This window comes from Pantherophis guttatus, chromosome 6 (assembly GCF_059756535.1).
Source record: "Pantherophis guttatus breed Tessera chromosome 6, ASM5975653v1, whole genome shotgun sequence".
Taxonomy (NCBI): Eukaryota; Metazoa; Chordata; class Lepidosauria; order Squamata; family Colubridae; genus Pantherophis; species Pantherophis guttatus.
Genome location: NC_142068.1, coordinates 45,898,654 through 45,924,328, shown reverse-complemented (window position 1 = coordinate 45,924,328; position 25,675 = coordinate 45,898,654). Strand labels below are relative to the sequence as shown.

General features: G+C 37.5%; 1 protein-coding gene across 4 annotated transcripts in view; it reads right to left on the bottom strand.

Moving 5' to 3' along the window:
• Nucleotides 1–25,675, bottom strand: part of ARMH3 (armadillo like helical domain containing 3) — a 133,913-nt gene that overhangs the window by 62,137 nt on the left and 46,101 nt on the right. For all 4 annotated transcript variants that reach the window (XM_034439907.3, XM_034439909.3, XM_087872817.1 and 1 more), the window contains 3 exons: nt 24,418–24,500; nt 21,569–21,695; nt 18,820–18,895 (listed from right to left, as the gene is read on the bottom strand). In XM_034439907.3, coding sequence (XP_034295798.1) covers nt 18,820–18,895; nt 21,569–21,695; nt 24,418–24,500 — 286 coding nt within the window. The remainder of the gene's footprint in view (nt 1–18,819; nt 18,896–21,568; nt 21,696–24,417; nt 24,501–25,675) is intronic.

Here is a 25,675-nt window from a genome sequence, read left to right as displayed (position 1 = left end):
ACTTGGGAGACGTTGGTTGATGGATTAAGGATCAAGCTTTTAAAAGTCAATGGAAGGAATATAAAGTGGGTTTATTCAACCACAGTTAAAATATATATGATGTGGTTTCTGGGAAGTGTTAGTGGATTTTTTTTTTTACCAGAACTGGATGGTGCTTTAAAGATTTATGTATAAATGGGAAAAGATTTCATTGCTTTATATTGCAGAGAAAATTATAACTTGGAACACAAAATGGATTTATTTGATAAATGTTAAAATATATAGTTACTATTTTTGGCTGCTCTTTTGCTGATTAAGATTGAAGTTACGCACTTTCCGCCGTGCCCTCAAGACCTTTTTATTTCAACAGGCTGGCCTGGCCTAACTTTCTTTTAATTGTTATTTTAAATCTGTTTTAAGACAATGGGGTGTTTTAATTTGTTTTGGCAAAATTATTTAATGTGTTTTTACATTGTTTTTTAAATTTTGTATTATGTGTGTTTTATCTTTTGGCTGTTCACCGCCCTGAGTCCTTCGGGAGTAGGGCGGTATATAAATCCAAAATAAAGTAAAATAAAAAGTAAAGAATAATGAGTCTTTACAATTTGTTTATTGATAAGAGATGATTGATCACATGGTTGCAATTTGATATTTTTTTAAACAAGCCCCCACCTCCACTCTTGGATGTCCTTAGTAACCTTTTGGAATTTAGCATTGGCAAAAAAAGGCAAGAAAGGATGTATAATAGAAATAGCAAGGCAGCAATTGCTACCTATACATTAAGAAAAGTCAAATGAGAATCAAAATGATAGAGTATACAAAGGGGAAAAAGAGAGATTTAAGAAAGAAAAAGAAGCAGATTGTAAGTAGATATAATTACCCTATTGAAAAGTAACAAAAGCATAAAGGACATCACTTATATTTTGGATACTTCAAATATGCCACACAGGACGAAGTAGAACTTAAACTAGGGAGATGGGTTTCTCTATAGACACAAATTACATTGCAGAATTTTTAAAAAACAAACATGGCAAGAAACAAAGTAAACTAATGCAGGGGGGCGGGAATAGAACTTGCTAAGCAGTTATCCCAAAAAGTTGAAAAAACTGATTAAACAGTGGTGTGTGAATTAAGCTTTAGCTGCAGGTCCCCCAAAATGCTCTAAATTTCTTGCTAAATCACCAATCACCATTTGCCTTAAATCAAGAAACTTATCCCCATAAAGCATGAACAAATAAAAGCCGGGAGCTCAGACGTTTAGCTACATCATATTTGAAGGCAGAATGTCAACTATCTGCACAAGACAAACATGTCTCCAAAGGCAACAGTTTAAGACAAAGAGGGAGAGTTTGCTTTAGAGATGTGGGGCAGGCGTCTACAGAGTAAAGGCAACACTAGAAAAAGATCACCTTGTTGGTTTATGGGGTTCAAGCAAACTCTGGGTTTATGTAACTGAGCTCATAACGTAACTTGTTATGTATCTAAACAAAACAAAAGAGTAAATATCACACTGAAAGGAAAGTTATAAACTCCCTCCAAAATATGGTCCTGGGAAATAGAGGGAGTTTGCAGATTACTTGATTGAATTCAAATTGATTGCACAATATAATAAATACTACAAAAGCTACATTGCCACTAGTAAGCACAATAAAAGTTATGAGTACTCTAACTGTAATTTAGGGCAATAAGAATGTTTTAGGACTGAGCCATTCTTCCTGCTCCAGCTTATTTTGTTCATTTTGCTACTATGCCAGTTGGGCAACACTTGGATTAATAGCATTTACTATACACACATCTGCAACTTTGCTGAAGTTTAATCAAGAAAAAATTCAAAGAGAAATATATTGTGAAATTTACAGCCATTTATAAGCAAACTCTCATTCTGCTGTCCCAAAGATACTTTTTCAAATGGCAACTGGACTTTGTTTGGAAAAACAAAGTTCAGTTGCTTTTTGAAAAAGCACCTTTGGGACAACCATGACCTGGATGACTAAGAATCTTAATAGACACTCTCATTCTGCTGCTTTTCCCCGAAAATAATGGATTTCTGAGGCAAAGTGTCAAAATAATGTTAAGGGGGGGAAAGAAGCATATAAACCCATAACTAGAGGATCAATCTATCAGTGCACTGTGCATTTTTGCAACAAATACACAAATACACTTGCTCCTATTACAAAACAGAAATCTCAGAAATGGGCCATTGACTCCAGTTGACCTAGAATTGGCTCAGACTGAATCTTTTCTTCATACAATAGTATTTGTAGACAGTCAGATGGTAACATGACTTAAGTGGTATCTTCTGCGATGGAAAACATTGACTCGTTTAATTTGCATTCTAATCTCTGTCCATCAGTGGTCATTTTGGTGACAGTATATTCCCTGTTGTATCATTTTCTGAATGACGCTGCATTCACTATCCAGTTCTAACCAATAAGCTATATCTTTGCACTGTGCAGTGTCCCTGAGTATATGAATGGTAATCTTTACTTTTAACTCAGGATTCTTTTCTTGTTATATTCTTAACCTCTCAGGAATTGGAGCTCTGCCAGTCTCTATAATCACTGTTTTAGCTGGCAATGAAGGTAGGCACTTTGTTACCTTAATGAGCAAATGTACTTAATGAGCTGATGCTTTATTAATTCAGTCCTAAAGGAAAAAAATCAAAAATGAGAATTTGTTTCCTTAGTAAAACAACTCTCACCTCAATTTTATTACCTATTAATTAAAACATTAGTGGATTTTGGAGTATCTCTTATTCAATAAATTAAAGTCTTAAAGTACCAAGACTAAAATAATTATACTTCCCACATCAGGAATAAATCACTTTGTTGTCCTGCTGACATCTAGAGGGATACAATAAAATTTTTAAGTTTATATGCAAAGCATTTAAACTGTTGGATCAAGAACACAGACCTTCCTTCAGTCATCTTAAGGCAGGCAGTTATGAATCTGCCTACCTGATGAACATTCTCAATACATTTAATATATTCCCCATAGAGAGAGAGCCCCTTTGTCACATACAATCCTAGTCTCTTCCCTTAAACATTGTCATCTTATGGGATCCAGGCAATGTACCTCTTCTATGGCAGCCCCTGCCCTATAGAACACCCTTGCTTTTGCGTCTACCTGCCTAGCCTTGCAAAAAAGGACTTAACGCTTGGGTTTTCTGCCAAGTGGCAGGTCAGGGTGAAGCGAATGAGAGAATTTAACAAGGAAGTTGAAAGCTTAACTTTGGTACTTGGCTTTTAATGTTTATGGTTTTAGTATGTATATGTATTATGATATTTTTGACTGACATTGTCTTAATTGTTGATCAGGAGCCACTCAATAAGCTAGGCAGCTGTAATTGTTTAACCAATAGAAGACAATATTTGTAGCTATATTTAGATAGTGTATGTTTTAAATAAACCAACAAAGAACATGATTTGATGAAAGACAAAATGTGATTTTGGTTATTTTCAAATAGAATTCTTTATAGAATAGAATAGAATTCTTTATTGGCCAAGTGTGATTGGACACACAAGGTGTCTTGGTGCATACGCTCTCGGAGTACATAAAATAAAAGATACATTCGTCAAGAATCATAAGGTACAACACTTAATGATAGTCATAGGGAAACAGTAAATATAAATCTATTATATATATATATATATATATATATATATATATATATATATATATATATATATGTGTGTGTGTGTAGGTCTTTGGTTATTCGGGTTTTCTCCCACGTAAAATTGGAGGTTTCTTGGCAACGTTTCGACGAAGTCTCATTCGTCATCTTCAGGCTGGTGTTCTCGGCTTCGTGCTTCTAGGAGCAATGCTAGGCTTCGTGCTCCTAGAAGCACGAAGCTGAGAACACCAGCCTGAAGATGACGAATGAGACTTCGTCGAAATGTTGCCAAGAAACCTCCAATTTTGTTTCAGGAAAATATTCTGTTTCTGTTGAAACAGGTAGGCTGTCCAGCCTGGAGTATTGTGTTAGGTTTAACATTTGATCCTGGATATGATGTTAAATCAAGTCTCCTGTTCATCATTTTATGCAAACTGGTGAGTTCACCTTATGACAGAAATCCTTGTACAGAGTGAAGCTGATCAGCTGGGAAGCTGATCAGAAAAAAATGGAAAAGAAATGCTGCATTCTCCAAAGATGTAAAGAACTTGATAAAAGTTATTCTCCTCAGTTTCTTGAACACTGGGGATACAGTTTGGAAACAGAAATAGACTCTTTGGAGCCTCAGATGTCCAGATCTGAAAGTAGTGATCAAAATAAAAAGCCATTCTGGCAACAGCAGTTTGAGGCTTTTCTTCTGCTCTCTCACCAACTGTCTCAATAGGCCCTCCAGCTTCAGCTGTACATGTGTAGGCAGTGCTCTGCTTGCATGGTCTCTGTTTTACTTTTCTTCCTCCTGACATTACAGCTTGAGGAAACAGCTCTATTCTCAGGCTAATCAGTAGGTTGTTTCAAGGCCATGCAGCATAGAAATATGGGGGAAATTATTTGTACAAATCTGAAAAGGGTAGTCCAACAAAGTTTTCTTTTTTTTTTTAGTTTTTTCCTGCTGATCACTGGCATCTGCCATCACCATCTCAGCCTTCTTCTCCAGCCTCCCACCCCACTCCAGTTCTCCTAAGATGTAAGGTAGCATGGGATACTGAAAAATATCCTGAAAGATGGCAGTGATAAACCATACTACTCTGTTGCCTTGAAGGCTACACGGTTATATTCACATAGTCATCAGGAATCAAGTGTGTCTTTGTCTTCAAAGAAATCAAATAAAAGAAAAACAGGTGTTCTCATAATATGGGCTTGAACAAACACCTTTCTTTAGAACAGGGGTGTCAAACTCACGTTGTCATGGCTGCGTCATGTGACATATCGGAACTTTATTCCCCTTCACTAAACCGGGTGTAGGCGTGGCCAATGCATGATGCATCTGGCCTGCAGGCCGGGAGTTTGACAGCCCTGCTTTAGAAAAAAAGGAAACTGTTGCCTCATTATTCTAATCCTCCTAAACCATAGTTCCCCCTCATTAATAACTTGACTATCAAGAGATTCTATGAGATTTGACAAGAGAAACAGTAATAGAATTATTGCATTTGGTAATAGCATCCAGGCAGGGTGCTTTAGGTAGCTCCCCGAAAAACTCAACTAAAGCAACTGGCAAGCACAAAATTCAAGGCTTGTTCTTCTTCACAGAAATCTGAAGCAAGGAAAGTATTCTTCTGAGTGATTAGTGAATCTGATGGATTGCAATAATTTCAGCTGAGCCATCCTGCAGTGGCTGCTAAGACTTTTTCACATGTTCATCAACGATTTATCCCCATGGAAAAGGGTATGCCAGGATGAGTTATAATTTTGGCTACACTACAGTAGAGACAAGCAAAATTGGCCAGCATTTAGTGTAGCTCTGGGAAACTTCCATTAAATAACTAATTTGTCAGCTGCTCCATTAAGGAATAGATATACTGTTTACTGTCATGGCTCGAGTTCCCACCACTCAAGGCAAGACCTTGCAGACTGAGAAAAATAAGTTGCAAGAAACCATTTAAATCTCCAACCTGAGGATTAGGAACTCTCACAGGGATCCCTATTCAATACTATGAAGCAGAAAATAATATTTTTCCTTTAGACTCTGAGCAAGATACTAACAAACAGCACCTGTGAAGCAAAAGACCACAGGAGGCCTTTGAGTAGCAAAATCTTGTTCATGAAAGTGAAGATACCTTCTCTTGGCTGGAGTCAGGAAGAAAAGCATCTGTTCACTCAATCACTTCCAATTCTAAAATTATTTGCTAGTCTACTGATTAATTCTTTAGCTCAAACAATTTTCTTACGACTAACAAACTTATTTTCCTTCTGTCCCCAGTGCTGTTGCTCTGCCCTTGGATTGTAAACTTTGCAATATCAGTCTCGTTTTCTTGTCACTGTCTTCCTGGACTCTGATTCTGAATGGTTCAGCTTTGCTTTACATGCTCTAAACCAGGGATGAATAAACTTTATGCAGCTAGAGGTCCCACATTTAATACTTTATTCAGCTGCTAAGGGCCCCAAGGAATGCAGCTAGTGACATGGTGAAGTGGTGGAACAGAATTGAAAATGATTGTGCTTTTTGGTTTTTTATTACTTTTGGCGTTTAGTGGCAGGGGTAAAGTTGTAAAATAGTTCAACTAAGCCTTATAGTAATGTTCAATATCTTTGGGGAGCTACAACTCACCATGTTTCCCCACTAAAAAGGAGCAGCTTTGTTATTGAATCTTGCCACTATGTTGTTTTGGCATGCAAAAATGAGACTGGAAGGTGACTACAACCAATGGTTTTCCCAGTAATACACCGTCTGCCTCATTTCAATCAAACACTTGATGCTAAAAAAAAAAAAAAAAGTGGACTGAAGACTTGTAAAGAAGAAAGACAAGATGAAAGAAGAAGTTAAGATGGATGAAAGAAGAAGTTAAGATGGGTAGCTGTGTAAAACAAGTATCTGGAGACGTAAAACAAATCGATAAAATGAAAATTTTGGATGGAAGTTGAAGCCAATTTGGTGTAATTCCTTTCTCTGCAAATTGCTCAAGCAATCCTCTCCAACTCTGTTTTTGGCCCTTTTCTTTTGATTGCCATTATGATATTATAAATGAAATAAATGAATGAGGTATATAAATAAATAAAGGTAGATAGAGAGACAGACAGACAGACAAATAAAAGTAAGTCAAAAATGGAAGTTTCAAATAAGGGAAAAAGCAAAGGCAACTTTCCCACTTTCAATTTTTCTCCTTTATTTTCCTGTGCTTTCATCTGTTTTAATATTTTCATCTCTAATAGCACAGTCAGGATCACAGTCCATATTTCCACAGTTATAATCAGCATCACAATCTGGCTCATATTACCCTGATCTTTTGGTTTGTAAAATCCATCAATTTTTTACACTCTTTAATAATAAAAATTATTCCACAAAAGTCCAATTCATTTGTCTAATTTAATTTCAATTTGTTCAAAAGCTCTTTCATCAATAATTAAATAATAATCTTTCAAAATAACTGTCCCTTTTATCTGTTTTAAACTTTCTTACTCGCCTTCTTCAGTTTTTTGGCAAAAGTTCTTAAGTCTTTAAAACTTTTTAAAATTCCTTTGTAATCCATGAAAACCAATAACTCACCAAGTGGAATCTTAATCTATTGCTTAGAAAAATCTAACTATAAATTAATTACATCCAAAAATAGTTATGAAATGAGGTTCTTGTGAACTTTGTATCCATATAGGTTACATTATGGCTGTGAATTTGATTGAACCCTTCACATTAATCTGTCTGATCAGCATATCATGGTAAATGACTGGCACTACCCAGAGCTCTTACTATTGAAAAAAAATATGCAGCATTTCCATGTAGCTTTAATTATAATCCTGTTTCTGAGAATCTTTCTCAATATATTTAGATCAGTATCATTTCCTTTAAAGCTTATACTTCATAGGATTCCTTTTAATGTACAAACATTTATCAGAACCATAGTCTAGCTGCCTACAGAATTCAGTGAAACAGATGTGACATCATTGAACAGAGTGAGGAGAGAGAGATGTCACACATACTCTATGTGAGCAGATTTAATCTACTTTATACTCCTGGGAGAACATCACACTGCTTCAGCACGAAAAACAGGCTGATTGTCTAGCAAACACTGTAACAGGAAGACCCTCAAGGCAAGTTATGAATTTTTATGTTTAAGTTTATATTGGCAAAGATAAGGATATAAATATATGAGTAAGGGAGTCCCCTGTGGATTTTACCCTCTAGTTATTGCTGGCTAGAGGGGGTGGTGCTCATCTCTGTTTCAAGGCTATTGAGCCAGCTGTCTGAAGACATTTCTGTGGCCATGTGGCCAGCATGACATCATGGAGTAGTGTTACCTTCCCATCAAAGTGCATTTATCTACTTGCATTTACATGCTTCCCTAGTGTTAGGTGAGCAGGAGTGGGAAGAGGAGGGGAGCTCATCCCGCCATGTGGCACTCAGGTCTCGAACCTGGGCTGCTAAATTTCCAGCCGACAAGCCCAGCATTTTAACCACGGAGCCACCGCCCCGCCCCAAACATATGAGTAGAGATATAAATATAATCAAAGTACCACCACTGCAATTTAAAGAGCTACTTTAGATAAGAAAAGCATCCTACATATTTTCTTGCTCCTACTGACCAGCAGAGTCCTACACCCCCATGTAACAAAAAATTATTTAAGTAATTTATCAGAAAGGCTATTCTTCATAGTATATGGCATTAGACAAATGGAGAAATGGCACATTCCTTGGATCCTAGCATATACTTGGTGAGCAAGACTGTTTCTTGAAAGATTACTGCTTACTCCTTCATTTCATCAACTTCAAAATGGTGCATGAATTCCTGTTGCCTATCTTAGGAATCATAAATCTTATAACTGTGATTGTAAATTATGATGTCTGCTTATCAAAATTTGGGGGGGAAAGAGTTCTAATTTATTGTTAACCTGAATTAAGATTCTGAGCAGAACTAAGAATATGTATTTATTGTAGGAGTATCTGAATTTGGGAAGATGCCAAAGGCCTGCAATTCCACAAAGGCAGTACAGGTAGTCCTCAATTCACCACAACTGAGCCCAAAATTTCAGTTGCTAAGTGAGACATTTGTTAAGTTAATTTTGCCCCATTTTATGACCTTTCCTGCCTCAGTTGTTAAGTGAATCACTGCAGTTGATAAGTTAGTAACCTGGTTCTTAAATGAATCTGGCTTCCCCATTGACTTTGCTCGCCAGAAGATCGCAAAAGGTGATCACATGATCTTGGGACACTGCAACACTCAAAAATATGAACCAGTTGCCCAGTATCTGAATTTTGATCACATGATCATGGTGATGCTACAAAGGTTGCAACTGTGAAAAATGGTCATAAAACACTTTTTATGATGCATTTGTAACATTGAACAGTCACTAAATGAACTGTTGTAAGTCAAATATTACCTGTATGTAAATATTGTGTTTCACACTGAAGGAATGTAGAGGGAAATGGCTGAACAAAAATATTTTTTCAGATCCATTACGCCTAAGTGATCATTAAATGCAAACTATCTACTACCTTTTTTCCCCTCAAGAAAAGAAGGAAGGAGGGGAGAGGGGGAGGGGGAGGAGAAGGAAGAAGATTTTCTCCTCCTCTTCCCTTTTCCTGAAAAATAATACATACTGTGGGATGTTGGTATTCCCTATAGGTTTGTTTTGTAAACAGTAAAAACAAGAAAATGATATCTGTAAATTTTCTAACAGAAAACATCTTCAATTTCAGAAAAAATGTTCTGTATCTTATAAATTTAATAGCATTTAAGAACCTGTTCTGGACACAATCTCAACCATAATTTTGAGAAGGTTAAAAGCAATACTAACCAGGGCAGCATTTTAGCTTTTTGGCTGTTCTTTGTTACTCTACAGTTTGAGTTCAGCCTGAGTTGATTAGCAGTGACAGTATGCCAGAGATCATTACTGTTAAAAGTATTACCTCAGTGAACAATTGCTGCTACTAAGTGAAGTTGATTAAAGGGATATAATTATCAACATTGATCAAACTGAAAAGCAAACATAAAACAAGGCCTCTATACAGCAGAACACTGGGCTAGGTATGAAACAGGAAAGTGCTACTGTATATACTTAATTTTTTTCAGAACATCACTAACAATTGTACATACAGAAATAATTTCCCCAACAGAAACTAATTCAGACTTTTAACATGTCTAATAGGTACAGCTTTTGATATATGTGTATCTTAATATATGATCTTTTTTTGCCCCACTATAATTTGGTGAACTCACAAGTTCTTACGGATAAATTACTTGAAAATGTCTTAACTTAAATGTCAAGAGAATCATAACCCTACTGTCAACATAACTTGACAACTAAAGATCTATTATAAACATGCAGAAGTGCTCAAAGAACAGTCTCTATTTTATCTCTTTTACAACAGCAGTCCCTTCTGTATAAAAGGGCAACCAGAGCAGAATGAATCTGAGTTTGAGATGAAAAATCAAATAGAACTGACTATGCAAAGAGGAATATGATTTCTGAAGTAATTAATATATTACCCCAGGTTGAATGATAAAGACTTTATTAGCCAATTTTATGTTCTATAACAAAAATAAAATAAAATGGCACAAAAATGATGACACTGCCCTATAGTAATAACGGAGCAATTGTATCTATCAATCATAGGGTTAATTAAGTTAATCACCTTCAAAACATTACCGATTAGAAGAAAGTCCATTAAAAGAATTAAATGTTTCAGATGCCACCTCCTTCATTTAGCAAGTAATCAGAGAATGCCTCTTCAATTTTTGCATTAATAAAGATCTCATTAAGTGCAAACCTGCAAGAATTAAGTAAAGATCTTATTAACCTGGAAAAAATGCTTGCCTTGAAAGTTGCTTATTTCTTTACAGAAGTGAAGGTCAATTATACAGTTACCGATTGTCTCTGAGCTGGTATTTACATGGCAAATCATCACTTGATTAACATAGATGATTTGAGAAAGGGCAAGTGTAGCACAGCCAAGTCTAAATGGAAGCTTCAACTGCAAAGAAAGAGGTTTGTTTCATTGGCCATGTTTATGAGATAGACCAGTGGGGTGTATTCTTTAAACTATCAATTAATAAACTGTTATGAGATTAAATTACCAGATGTTACAGTGGTTTTGGGATGTGGTGGCTCAGTGGCTAAGACACTGAGCTTGTCAATCGAAAGTTCAGCAGTTCGAATCCCTAGTGCCACGTAACGGAGTGCGCTCCTGTTACTTGTCCCAGCTTCTGCCAACCTAGCAGTTCGAAAGCTGTAAAAAATGCAAGTAGAAAAATAGGGACCACCTTTGGTGGGAAGGTAACAGCGTTCCGTGCAACTTTGGCATGCCAGCCACATGACCACGGAGACCTCTTCAGACAGTGCTGGCTCTTCGCCTTTGAAACGGAGATGAGCACCCTAGAATCGGAAACGACTAACACGTATGTGCGGGGGGAACCTTTACCTTACAGTAGGTATTAATTTAGTCCTGACTTCAATCCTATGCTCTCACAATGGGAACACACATGAGTTGGTGTTTCAACCAACTACCGTAATTCGTGCAATATTACTCTTGGGCTTGCCATGATAGTTCCATAATATCTCCAGAGGAAATTTTGAGAACTTTTAAAACTATATATCAAATACGTATCTGGAGAGCAAACAACCAGCAAATCCCAGAAGTATTGGCTAGACTGGATAATGAAAAGAAAACCCATCCCGGAAGTGGACAGTAGCAAGCCAATATTATCAACACATATATATCCATTAAGTTACTAGGAACTAAATTTGATCCAAGAGAGATTTGATTTTAGTATATTGTCAGGACTGGGCCTTCTGTTATTCACTTTCCTCCCATAGTTTCAGTAAGTGGAAAAAACTTGTTCAGGAACCAACACTTAAGTCCTAGTCTATTTCAGAGCTTCTCTCAAATGAAAATTTTGGATTTGACTAATAGAAGTAAGTACATTTAACTTGTGTGGCTAAAAAGGCAGTGAGATTAACTGCTCCTTCTGTTCTCTAATCAAAGCACAGAAAGAATACATTTCTATTTCAACTTCTTAGGAACTGAATTATAGAAACTTCTCATTATCCTTTAGACGAGAAAATGAAATACAGGAAAAAAGAAAAGATTTTGACTTTTTTCTGACAAACTATATTAAATTTCATGTCTGCCAGCTAGAAAACTTGTGAAAATACCTATTTATCAATGTTCTGGTTCATTCCCAGTGTCAGGTCACAAAGTTGTTTTGTTAAGTGTGTTACATTAATTTTGCATCTATGGTACAGCTGATTGCTATAGCTTATTCAACACAGACTAATTTAAAAATCCCTGGTTTGGGATTATATGCAATACTTCTTGAGAAGTGCACCTTCTATTTTTAGCAAAAGAGAAAAAGCAATTCAAAGTAACTCAAAAACAGGACAGGCTGAATATGCTTGCATTGCTTCATTAACTTCTTAAAATATTCATTTAGATATGTTCAGCTTTGTCTCTAAATACAGGAGAACCAGTAATGTCATCTATTGGATACTATGCCCATTACAGTACTCACTAATATGCAGATACAATACAACTGATTATTTTAACTGGGAATTCACTGTATATAACTTCATGGATCTTCACCATATTGTTTGTTGGACCATCATATTTATTACCATGTTTCCCCGAAAATAAGATCCTGTCTTATATTTTTTTGATCCCCGAAATAAGGGGTGGCCTTATTATCGGGGGGAAGATGTCTTATTATTTTGGGGGTGCAGGAGGTGGCGAGCGTGGCCACCTCATGGCTGCTGCTGTAGCAGCGCAACACAGCCATTCGTGTTCTGCCCCAGCTATGGACCCCAAAGAACGCAGCACATAACAAAGTCCGTTCAAACCTTAGTTTACTAAATAAACCAGTTTTTTACAACAACGGCTGTTAATTAATTGCATTAACAGCCGTCAAGAATTCAAAGAATAATACTGACGGGCCACAACAGCTTGTCAGCTGTTTGCTGGGACAACCAAAGGTGGGAATCTCCCCAGCGTTCTTGGCACTCGCCCGCCTCCCATCCATACATCCATCCCCCTCATCTGTAAACTCCCACCCCGCTCCTGCCTCTCCGCCAGGCAACCCCCGGCAGCCCCAGATGCCCAAAGCCTGTGCCCATCCGGCTTCCTTTTCCAAAGCACCCAGCTCTTTATTGAAGGGGGTGGCATGTGGTAGGGGGGAAGCAACAAGATGCGTGGAGAGTGATGGGGCTCCTCTTGCCGTCTCTTCGCCCCCCTCCTCGCCGGGCATGGCAGGGCTTCTCACATCTCCCTGGCCCCACCCCTCCCCACCTGCCACCCCCAAATTGCATCCAATTTGGGCAGGGGCAAGAAGCCCTGCCATGCCCAGCGAGGGGGGGGAGAAGAGATGGCAAGAGGAGCGAGCCCTGTCTCGCTCCATGCGTCTCGCTTCTCCCCCACCCCACCTGCCACCGCCCTCTGGAAAAGGGCACTGTGGAAAAGGGAGTCGGGCCAGCGCGCACTTTGGGCATCTGGGGCTGCTGGGGGTCGCCCAGCAGAGAGGCAGGAGTGGGGTGGGAGTTTGCAAGCGATTACTTCCCCTTTGCCTTCTCTCCCAAAAGCGCTCCTCAGGTGCAGCCACTTCTGCAGCAGGAGACTCGCGCCGGCCTTCCGAAGGGTAATGTAACAGCAGCTATCCACAATTTTTTAACCCTTATTTCATCCCGACCCACGTGGCCCAGTATGGTTGGGATGAAATAAGGGTATAAAAATTGTGGATAGCTGCTGCTACAGTACCCTTCAGAAGACCGGCACGAGGCACATCGCTTGGCCTCCTGCTGCAGAAGTGGCCGCAATCAATGGCAAAAGTGGCTGAGCTTGCTGGAGCCACCAGCTGGAGTAGCACCCATGAGGCAGCTGTTCCGTGGATGGAATTGCCTGCTGTGTCACCATTAGGTAAGGAGGGTGCAAGGCATGTAGGGTGCGTCACTTGGCCTCTGGCTTCTTTTGCAGCCGCAATTGGCTGCAAAAGTGGCCGCGCTTGCTGGAAGCAGCAGCCTGAGCAGTACCTGTGAATCAGCTGTTTTGTGAATGGTGGCCTGAGTGGCTCAGCTGATCCGATTAAGGGGCTAAGAAGCCCAGAGGTGACCGGGAAAGGGAAGGGATGCCTCCTGTGCTGGCCACGCCCACCCATTCACTAAAGCTTATTTTTGGGGGAAGGCGTATATTTACGCCCACCCCAAAAATCAGGCTTGGCCTCATTTTCAGGACATATCGTATTTTCAGGGAAACACGGTACATGATTTCTGGTTAGATGAAATTACTGTATGCAGTAAAGACTATACATTAAAGGTTTTTGTTTTCTATTTTTAAGCATAGCACTATTTTTAAGAATAGCACTAAAGCATATATTGAGGAAACTAAATGGATGCAAAATATATATTTAGATTTTTAAAGTTTTTTTTAAAAAAGAAAACTATAGCTTAATGGCAAATTTTTACACTTTAACTTTAGTATTAACAAAATTAAAGAATGTAAGTAAATTAGCATCGACACAGAATATCAATGAGAAAAAATGAGAATAAGATAATTGTGAAGCAATAAGCAACAAGAACCAATTTTCTGTTAATTTTACCATTATATTTAAAATGTATAGATGTATAAGTATTTTCTCATATCCAACAGAAACAGTATCAAATGACTTTCTATATTAATAGGAAAAAAGAACTCAAATAATAGATTATTAAACATGAAATAATATCCAATAGCTAATTAAATTTAAACTAATTTTCTTAAAAAAATAATAGAAAGCGTATTTGTATTATCTATAACACTGGAGGAATATTAACCTAAAACAAGCAAGCCAAAAAACAAAAGAATTATCTGTGTCTGCAGAAGCAATATGGAATCTGTAGCTCAGTTTTGCAAAACCAGCCAGGGAAAGTCCAATATAATCTAAAGAGCACTGAAATAGAGAATTTGATCCCTTTGTTAGTAGGATAGGTAAGATAAAGGAGGTCATAATAAATTCTGCCCTAATGGCAGAAGCCATGACATCTCAGTTGCACTAAGGTAAAATGTTGTTTCTGTTCATCTTATCTGGGGAAAAGAGCACATACCTCAAATCCTTTAAATCAGACTGCTGTGAGTCTCCATAGTACCTCCAGAATAGTCATAATTGTTTTGGGAAAAGGAGAAGATATGGATAAAAAATATTCAGCCAGTTGAAAATCATCAATGCTTTGCTATGCAGGTGATATTATATTTTGCTGCTTTAAATTAATTTCAAAGTAATGAATGGATACAACCTCACCAGTGGTGAAATCCAAATTTTTTTACTACTGGTTCTGTGGGCGCGGCTTGGTAGACGTGGTGTGGCTTGGTGGGCGTGGCTTGGTGGCCATGGTAGGGGAAGGATACTGCAAAATCTGCATTCCCATCCCACTCCAGGGGAAGGATACTGCAAAATCCCCATTCCCTCCCCACTCCTGCGGGAAAGATGTTGTAAAATCTCCATTCCTACCCCATTCTGGGGCCAGCCATAAGTGGTATTTTCTGGTTCTCCAAACTACTCAAAATTTCTGCTACCAGTTCTCCAGAACCTGTCAGAACCTGCTGGATTTCATCCCTGAACCTCACCACTCACTTTTTTTTTTAAAGTGAGGGGACAAATATAAGGCAGACCTCAACACCAAAATGCAATTTCTATATCCATTTTAATTTTAGAAACAATTAAGTCGATATCATTTCCTAGTAAGATCCTCGACAGGTATTGGTCCTTAGCTCTGCTTATTTCTTCTAAGTTGATATGCCTTATTTGGAATGGTTGGTCTGAGAGTTCTATATGCTAAGTCCTTAGGTGGATTGTTTTCCTGAGGTCTTCTCATAGTAATGGATTTTTAGTCAGGAGATCTGGTATCCAGAGTCTAGGACAATTTACTGCCGCTTGTATGCTGCTACCAGCTCACCCCAGCTGATTTGGTGCAGGACAACTCACTGCGGGAGAATGCCAGAGATGAGGTGAACCTCCTCCTCTCCTCCTTTGCGAAGGCTTGAAGAAATGTTATGATTTAAATCTTTAGGTCTTGGGGTTCGTGGGCATAGTCCATGCCCACAAAAGGTATTTAAAGGCAGGGGGTTGTCTGTGGTGAAGAAAAGGTTGAGAACCACTGTTATAAGCAACAGGCTTTGCTCCACACATCCACTCACTAAGACAACCAGAAACGTGCTGGATAACAACTTCAATGTGCTTCAGGCCTTGATGTAAGAATGGTTCTCTATTTCTCCTCCAGAGTGTCGTAACATTCCCTGCTTTACAGTTGAACCAAAAGGTTTCAATCTACTCCGTAAATCCTGGTCATTCCTTATTAAGATTGGGACTCAGCACGGCAGGTGTGCTAGTCTCTTCCATAAATGGGGAAATCTCTCCTTTTCAGAATGTAGCTGTGGTGCTCCAAAGCTGACAGTCAAATATATTGTGGAACAGTGCCCTCTAAGCGCATATCAAGGAAACCCCAGAGACTTTCTTTATGCAACTCCATCATCTATATAAATAGTCTACCTTTGAATTTGTAAATGGAGTAAATAATTTCATATTCGCTCAATGAAAATATAATTGTGATGTGCTTTTTAACATTTTTTGCCAGGCGTTAAATATTAGAAACTATAGTAACTGCAGAATTTAAATGCATTAGCAATTGCCTTATTCAAAAGAACTAAGAATCAAATCTTAAATGCACAAATAGCATCTATTTATTCTATCTTGCAACATGGAAAACACACCCAATAAGAATCTGTTAATTCACAAAAGTCATAGTTAAAAATCAAGTTCTCATTCAAATCACATTAAGCAGTTAATTGTTACTGTGGTGGTGATAGCAATTAGATTCCTGATGTAGAATGAAAAGAATTGGGCATAATGCTCAAATTAGCATTTTATACTATTAAAAGATCTATCCTTTACTATTGAATTGTGTGTGGGGGAGAGGGAGTTGCCGTATATCTTTAATGTCTGCTTCCCCATTGCCAAAGAGATAATCAATTATTGTAAACAAATGTCAGTAAAACTACTGTAGAGAGAAAATAGCATTCTAGACTGTTTTTTGAACATTCCTCTGGCAAACACCCTTCACTTTGCTTTGACTCCCTATTCTAGCAACATTTCCATGGAAAGGTTCTGTTCCTTGGCTTGAATTTGGCATATGCTAACAAACACTTTACAGTCACTCAGCACCTTTTATTGTATACAAGGACACGTCCACTTTAAACAGTTGACTGCCCTCTGCCAACATGAACACTGTTCCTACACCCACAACAGTTAATTATTGTGCTTCTTTTTTATGCTGTTTATATAGCTTGACTACTATAGTACATTTTTTCTTACATTCCATCATGTCCAATTCTCAAAAATTGTCCAGGCAAGTCCCTGCAATTTTCTTGGCATGATTTCCTCAGAAATGGTTTGCCATTGCCTCCTTCCTAGGGCTGAGAGAAGCTGACTGGCCCAAGGTTACCCAGCTAGTTTTGTGCCCAAGGCAAGGCAAGAACTCATAGTCTCCTGATTTCTAACTTGATATCTTAACCATTACACCAAATTGACTCTCACTGTGATTCTTAGCCTTGTGTTTTTAAATTTTGGAGCTAGGTTAAGCTAAGTAATTAGTAGTGGTTGACATAATTGGTATTTCTGCCCTAAGAAATTCTAGTTCTACATCCTTCTCCTCTCAATTCTTCACCTACTTCCCCTCTATATATCTGGAAGGAACAATGATCCACCTCCTCTTTCTCTGGTCTCAAAGACGCAGATAAGGGAGACATTCTTTCCTTCTTCATCTCTGTGGAGATTGGAGACTTTGATTCCAAAGTCAAAGCAACAATTGTTGGTAACTTCCTCTCCCCTTCAGAGAGATGCCTGATGATGCAGTTTCTTTCAATCTATATCTGTCGTTCTCCTCTTGACCAATTCTACCTGTCTTACTCACCCCACCCCAATAAATCCCCAATCTTACCAGGGTCAGAATCACTGGCAGTTGTAAAAATATTATTGTGCGACCAGATGGCTTTGGATTGCAAAGGCATTGTAACTGGAAATGGTGAAGATGGAAAGCTTACATGCATATAATTCACTGCCTCACAGAAACATTTAGTATCCAAAGAGTCCTTTCCAATAAATCAGCTTTTTAAACCCAGTCATCCTATGCTGAATCCAAAAAGCATTTTATCTCAAGTTGTTCCTTGCCATGTCTCAGGATGAGAAATGGTGGCAGAGATAAGATGTGTTAAGGGGAATGAAACAGTGTAAAAGCAAGTTTATTTTCAGCATAACCAAAAGCTGCAATCAAATGCTGCTTGTGTTACCGTGGGGAATCCAATACACTTGGCATCTAGCTTGACTGAGAACACATGGTGTATAAACACACAAAATAAATATTAAAATGATAGTGTAAACAGATGAAAGCCACATGTGATACCCTGGGGAAAGGGGGAGCTTCCAGATAGTGATGGTTGGCAGAGTACTTTCAGGTAAATTTACTAGATCTAGCTGCTCTTTTAAGGATGTGTTGAGCCATAAATTTATATTTTCAATGTTTACGACCATAATTTGATTTGATTATCTCTCCAAAGTGAAAGGACTGAGAGTGACAGTGACACTATTAGCCATTGTTGGCCTAAAAGAATGGCAACTGATTTCATTCATAAGCAAATGCTGTCACAGGAAAAAGTTCTAGCCAATTGTCTTGCGAGTTACTATAGCAACAAAGATATTGCTCTGAGGTATCCTTCCTTCTTGAATACATAAATGTATGGCTCAACACCTCCTTAAAAAACAGCTAGATTACTCAGGGGCCACCTACAAATAGTTTGCTAAGCATCACCATCTGAAAAGTTTCATGTATTCTTCAGGAATGCGTTTGATTTGAGGATATTTTTACAGTATAACATAGTAACATATGACCAATATGAAAGAGTCACATGAATTATTATGTTCCAATTTGCTCCAAGCAAATTAGCAATACTAGTTACCAGTTTTTTTACAATAAAACCCAAAAAATCTCTCAGCCAAGAGAGGTTATTAGCCAAGATACTTGCTAATAAGGAGAAATATGTAGCCATTTATTCACATTTAAAATTACAGAAAATAAACATAATGTTGCATGCATACAATGTTATCTTTCACTTATCTCAACTTGAGTTGAGAAATCTAAAATGTGCCTTGTTGGTTAAAAAAAATTGTAAAAATGAAAGAGCATAGAGTTAAAGAAAAAATATGCAATTTTTCCCCCTTTCTTACCGTATGTTGACCAATGCATGAGTCACCTTACTGGCCGGCTCCTTCCACTGGCCAGCATTAGTAGAAAGCCTCAGAACTGAAAGAAAGAAAAAAATATATTCTGTGATACCTATTTGACTGCAGTTCAACAGTTTCCAATTTTTTGTGGGATTGCATTTCCTCTCGCCCCATTTTCTTTAAAACTGTCTCAGCATTCACAGGGATGGGGCAATATAATATGTTATTATTGGAGAAGATGGGACAGGATATTCAATCTTTTATACTTTACAGGCAATTGGATGGGAAGAGACCTGGCATTTAAAAGTAACTAAGACAACCCGTGCAGTGTTGGGTCATTATTTCAGAGATATTTCTTTTACTTAAATAGAGAAACAAAATCACCAGGATAGGTCATTGGTAGTATGAGTGAGTTCCAACTTCCTGCCCGCTTCCCCGTTTTCCTTGTGGAAATCTAGCAAGCAGAATCATAAATCTTCCTTCCTTCCTCCCTCCCTCCCTCCCTCCCTCCCTCGCAGGGAGGTAACTGGCTGATGCTGGATGGTAGAGAGACTGGCTTAGAAACTGTCACAGAATGTTGAAAATGATCATCTCTCAGCAGCCATTAGCACTGAAGCAGCCACCACTTTCCCAAATTTGATTCCCTCAGGACTCATGGGTTGCAGATTTTGGATACATTCTCTAAGTTAGTCTATTTGAGGTATTTTGGTTCAATAATTATATTGAACCTACGATGCACTATTTTGCCCAATTAAGGTTATGATGAGAGTTTTAATAGCATACAGATGGTGTCTTAAAGCTACTGAAGTCTTAATATACTATTTTTTTCTGTTTCTTGTTAAACAGCAGAAAATTGTGATGTTCTGTGTGATAGCTTTGCTGGCTAATTTCAGAAACACATTCTTGGGAAACTTCAGGAACAGTAAAAAAAAAAAGTAACATTCGGGTTCATGTGTATTTTGTGTATTGTCCATCCCCAATATGAATGCATCCATCACAGACAGATCTTATCTCTTTCCAAATATGTCTAGATACATAAAACACAATGCATGCTTTCTAGGCTACATATAGAAGACAAGCTTGCTGAAAATATGAATTATTAAATTAGTTATTAAGCTACTATCTTCTTAATAATCTAAATTAGAGGAACCATATTTTTCTTTAAACTGGCATACAATTTTCATGGCAGCCAGGAAATGAGAAGCTAGTTATAGAATTCTTAACTTCTATTGTGCCCTACCATAATATTTCAACATCCCAATACAAATATGTCTAAACTGACTTAGAATTCTCAATGAATTGAAGGAGGTGCAATGGAAGTACAAAGATAATAGTGTACATAGAACATAGAATCATAGGGCTGGAAGAAACTTTGGAGGTCTTCTAGTCTAACCTCTTCCTCAAGGCAGGAGACCTTATACCATCTCAGTCAAATGGTTGTCCAATCTATTTTTGAAAACTTTCATAACTCCGGAAGGTAAACTATTCCATAATTAATTGAACAGAAAATTTCTCCTTACTTCTAGGTTGGATTTCACTTTAACAGGTTTCCAGCCATTATTGTTTATTTCTGCCTTCTGGTGCTTTGGAGAATATGTCAATCCCTTTTCTATGACATTCTTTCAAGTACAGTTATCATATCCCTCCTAATCTTTCTCTTTGATAGGCTAGACATACCTAGCTCTCTCAACTGTTCATCACATGATTTAGCCTACACACCTGTATCATCTTTGTTGCTCTTCTCTGCACACTTTCTAGGGTCTCAACATCTTTTTTGTATCGTGAGGAGAAGAATTGTACACAGTATTCCAAGTGTGACCTCACTAGTGGTATTCTCAGGATCTTGATATTTACTATATAAATGAAGGATGGACAGATGTGGTGATGGCTTTTATATCCATGAGTGCAAATGGGGGATAGGGCTGTGCATCAGAGAATTACAGGTCAAAAAGAAGAGAAAAAGAAAAGGATTTATCACACGTTTATAGCTTTGGTCCTCCATTAAGGAATCCAGATCTCCAATTACAGAAAAACTGTTTCCCCCCTCCCTTATATCAATGGTAAATGGCCTTCTCTACCATCTCCACTTCATTATCCAAAAATATTATTTCTGGATAGCCTTTGTTTTTTACCTTTCAAATTTACACAAGCTGTTTTCTGATTACATTTCTTTGAAGCATTGACCTGGTTCCATGACGCGTTCTATCTTCTTTGGAGACAATTTCTTATTGTGCTTTCATCAGAATAAGATGAAAGTACAACTTCCTGTTTTCACTTCATGTTTACAATGAGTCTTCCCTGCAGCTAAATGGTTCTGGGAGCTTGGCTTACTCTCTGATCTGAGATTAAGGCACAGTTTCCCAACTGGGATCATTCTACAATACCAAAAAGGATCATCCTAAATGAACTTGCTACTATTTAATTATTATATGCCAGGAGACAACAGCAAGCATACTTCACATGCAGCAGACATATCAGTGTGCTGGGTGATCCTCTGATTCCTTGACTATATTATTTATATATTACTATATTATTTACTATTATTTATATAAACTTAAGGAAGAGCCATTTTTAAATATCTCTTTAGCCCAGAATGTCTTTTAAAGGGTTATTTCACAGACATGTATTAAAGGTTAATTAAAATTATATGACAAATATGTATTGAAGAGGAATCATACATTATTATTTGCTCTTAGCCACACTTATACAAATGTTACATTAACATAAAGTCAATTCACCTAATGCTACTTACCCATGGAATATAGGTTATCAAAACTCTGGTGCATCCTGATTATTTCATAATATAGCTCATCGTAGCTGCTAGGAGTTGGAAGAAAGGTATCTCCATAAGTGATGAACATATTAAACAGGTTTATCACCTTAAAAAAAAGATTATAGGCATTACTGAATAAAACTATATTCATTTTATTATTTAATCAAACAGAAATAGGAATTCTCTGGGCAAATTAAAAGGTTATTAAATAAATAAAAATACTAACACATCTAAACCAACATATCCTAACGTTAAAAGTATCGAAGCGATCACTTAGATTTCATATCTAAAAAGTGTACTTTCTTTCCATGACAAATTCATCAGGACCTGACTGTTATTAAGCAAGTGAAAACTACAGTCACCCTTGACAACAGCGAGAGCAAATATCATTCACCAAAACGGCAAATTTGCATGATTGAATGTGTACCAGCTTAGAAGTAAAATGAAATCATTAAAAAAACCAGGCAAGCTGTTTCTATATATTCAAGAGTTACTTAAAGGACATACAATTATGTAAAAGCGTAAATCAAAAGCCAAAATTAAAGATATTTCAAAATGTCAAGAAAAACATCTAAGAACAGTTGTTCCCTTATTATCAATTGTGTGGGAAACAAATGGAAAGAAAGATAATCCATCTCTTCAACTCTCTAATTTTCTCTGGATCTCCCAGACTACACGTGGCCCCTAAGTTTCTGAAATTCCCTCACTATAGAATTGCTGTACATGAGTGGCTATTTTCCACCATTTTAATTCTAGTAAACACTTTAGAAGAGGAAAGTTTGGAGCTTAAATATCTCTACTGTGAAATAAAAAAAATACCTCCACTGTCAGCAATAAATAGAAATATTTCAAGGGAAAAAAATAAAATGACATTCTCCAATTTACTACTATTCAAAGTGTACCTTCTTGGCTGCCCAGCTATGAAACATTTGGATTTTCAGGCTAGCAATCAACATTTTAAAGACAAATCACCGCAATATGCTCTTTCCTCATTTACAAGCTCCAAACAGAATTTCAAAGTTTCATTTCCAGTCTGCCTAGAGCAGGCGTGTCAAACTTGTGTCGTCATGTCATCACATGACATATCGCGACTTTTCCCCCTTCGCTAAAATGGGGGTGGGCATGGCCAATGCGTGAATGCATCTGGCCCCCGGGCTGTGAGTTTGACATCCTTGGCCTAGAGCTACTAGAACATGAAGAAGAACTGGAATATTTTTTAATGGGTTCCAAAGTTCCAACATAAAAAACACAGCTCTCCATAATATGGCACTCAATTCAGTACACATTAAAACATTTCTTCTTCTATATACATTCCAAAAAGTATCTGGAGGGAATATTCTATCCTGGATACAATTCTGTCTCCAGGCCTTTAACAGCAATGACTGATGTTTATTTCTTCCTTTCTGTTTCCCTTTGGTTCGGTTTTTTGTCATTGTTCTTTTTTCTTGCATTGTTATTGTTCTTTGTTTTTAAATGTTTTAACAACTGTAAATTGCCCAGACTTGCTGGGAGTCGGGGGCATATAAATGTAATAAATTATTACTCATTGTCTTTAAACCATCTACATGAGACTCATATAAGTATTATAATAAGAGAACACAAATTCCTAAACTGAACTAAAATAACATAAAATATAACGTAATATTATTAATCTGATTTTGCCCAGGATTTGTATATATCTATGTATGTGATTTATTAACCTCATCACTTGAGAGCCTCTACAAAGTGTACAATATAATAAAAATAAAACTGTAAGCAGTAATAAATAAATGTGCCATGGTTCTTCCTCCAGCAGCTAATCAACTAAGGACTCCCAGAAATCCAGAGTTTAGCTATTTTGAGATAAGCCATTCTTTTCACAGAGGTAAACTGTTCTAAAGAATGGAATCAGTCACTAAAAGTACCTATCTCTGTGCCCCATCCTGTAAAACATCCTGATAGGAGGGGACCTTTAGCAGGCCCTCCCTATTCACGCAGGGACAATTTACTTGAGATAAATGATTTCTAGGATATTCAGATCCCAAAAGCTCCTTGAGAAACCTGGAATCAGTAACCAATGCAGCTCGATCAGCAGCGGAATAACATGGCAGTATATTGGGATTGCCCAGTAAGCACATGGCCACTGCATTTTGCATCATTTGAAATTTTAGAATGAGCTGCAATAATTCAGTACAAGGAGATAAGGGTGTACATAACCTAGTCTTGTTCTGGCTGAGACATTATACCAACTGCACTGGACAAAGGCTAGCAGAAACCATATATCCAGAAGGATCCCCGGATTGTGAGTCTGGTCTTTCAGGGTGGAGCAGAAACCCATCAAGTGCCAAGGCTGATATCATTCCAGTATCAGTTGATTACTGAACCAGCAACCATTCTATCTTCACTGGTTTGAGTCTGAGCCCATTTCTCCCCATCTATCTAGGCCATGAAAGCCTCCATTTTCCATTTAGCCTATGGCAGCATAGTAGGGTATCATCAACGTATTGATAATAACTCATTCAATGCCAGCAGCTTCATGTACATGTTAAAAGGTTCCCCTAAAAATAAAATAAAAATCAAGAGTTGTTTATGGTGGCACAGTGCTTAGAATTCAGTACTGCAGGTTACTTCTGCTGATCACTGGCTGTCAGCAGTTTGGCAGTTCGGGTCTCACTGGCTCAAGGTTGGCTCAGCCTTCCATCCTTCCAAGGTTGGTAAAATGAGGACCCAATATATTGGGGGCAATATGCTGACTCTATAAACAGTTTAGAGAGGGTTATAAAGCACTGTGAGGCGGTATATAAGTGCTATTGCTATCCTTGGTAGGGTTCATTTCTTTCCATACTCACCATCAGAGCTAAGGTAAAGATGTTATGTTTTGCCAGCAAAACTGTTTCATTAGACATGAGGAACTTCAACAGATTAATCAGAGCTAAAGGAAGAATTAAAAAAAATAAATACAGTTTTATTCGCATAAACCAATACTTATAACCAATGTAAATAAGAAACTGAACTTCATTTATTAAAAACCTATGCTTCACAGGCAAGAAAACTTCTGTTTTAATTCATCAATAAAAACAGGGATTTTTCCCGTTACTGATCACTTTAAGTAGGAACAAGAGTATGAAAAATGAATTGTTTTCAGCATAAAAATCAACAAATCAATATTAGATGTCACTTTTGCTGATGGTACACAAAGCAGAACCACGTGTGGTTCAATTTGCAACAGCTTGGCTAGGTTCACTTAGTGTATTGTATTTATTTGGATACAATACATGTTATGTCAAGTTACTTAGGACAGGACAGATCACTTTGGATTCATGATCTCAGAAGCATTGCCTGCGGACCAAAGTACGGTATATTAACACCCTTGATTATGTATCTTCTTTTAAATTTCTTTTCAGCTAAACAGAGTAACCAAGGTAGTAAAAGCTGGGAACACAAATAGTTGGAGGCAAAAATGTATATCTGACAGCACTATTACAATCACAAAATAAAGTAGAAAATAATTTCCGAACAAAGACATTTATATTTTACTTGAAGTTTCTGAATATGTGAACTTTAGACTGAACATTTTAAGTTCTTAATAAGGAAATTCAGGTCCAATGCACACATTTCACAGCTAGAAACTGTCCAGTTTAAGTCCATTTAGAAACTTGAGAGCTGAGTTCACCGTTGTTATAGAACAATATTAACACATGAGATACACTGCTGGGTACATGAAATTATCATAAACTATAGGAGGAAACAATGATTGTCGACTACCTACTGATCATCTTGATTAAAAAGTCATGCTAGAATGATCAGTTTATATGAAGATGTGACTAATGAAAGGAGTTGTGCCAGATTGACCAGGAAGAATCCTATTTCAGATCAGCATTTCTGTATCAAAGATAGGCACATACTGGCTTGGAGGACATGAAAAATGAGACCAAGGGACTGCAAAACAAACTAACAGTAAACAACAGCCCAATCAAGGAATCACCAAGACCAATCATATCAACACTAATAGGGCAAGTCACTAATAAATGAAATGAGAACAAACCCCACTTCCTACTAGCACTGATATTACCTAGTTTGTTAATGAAACATCTGCAAGGAAACAAC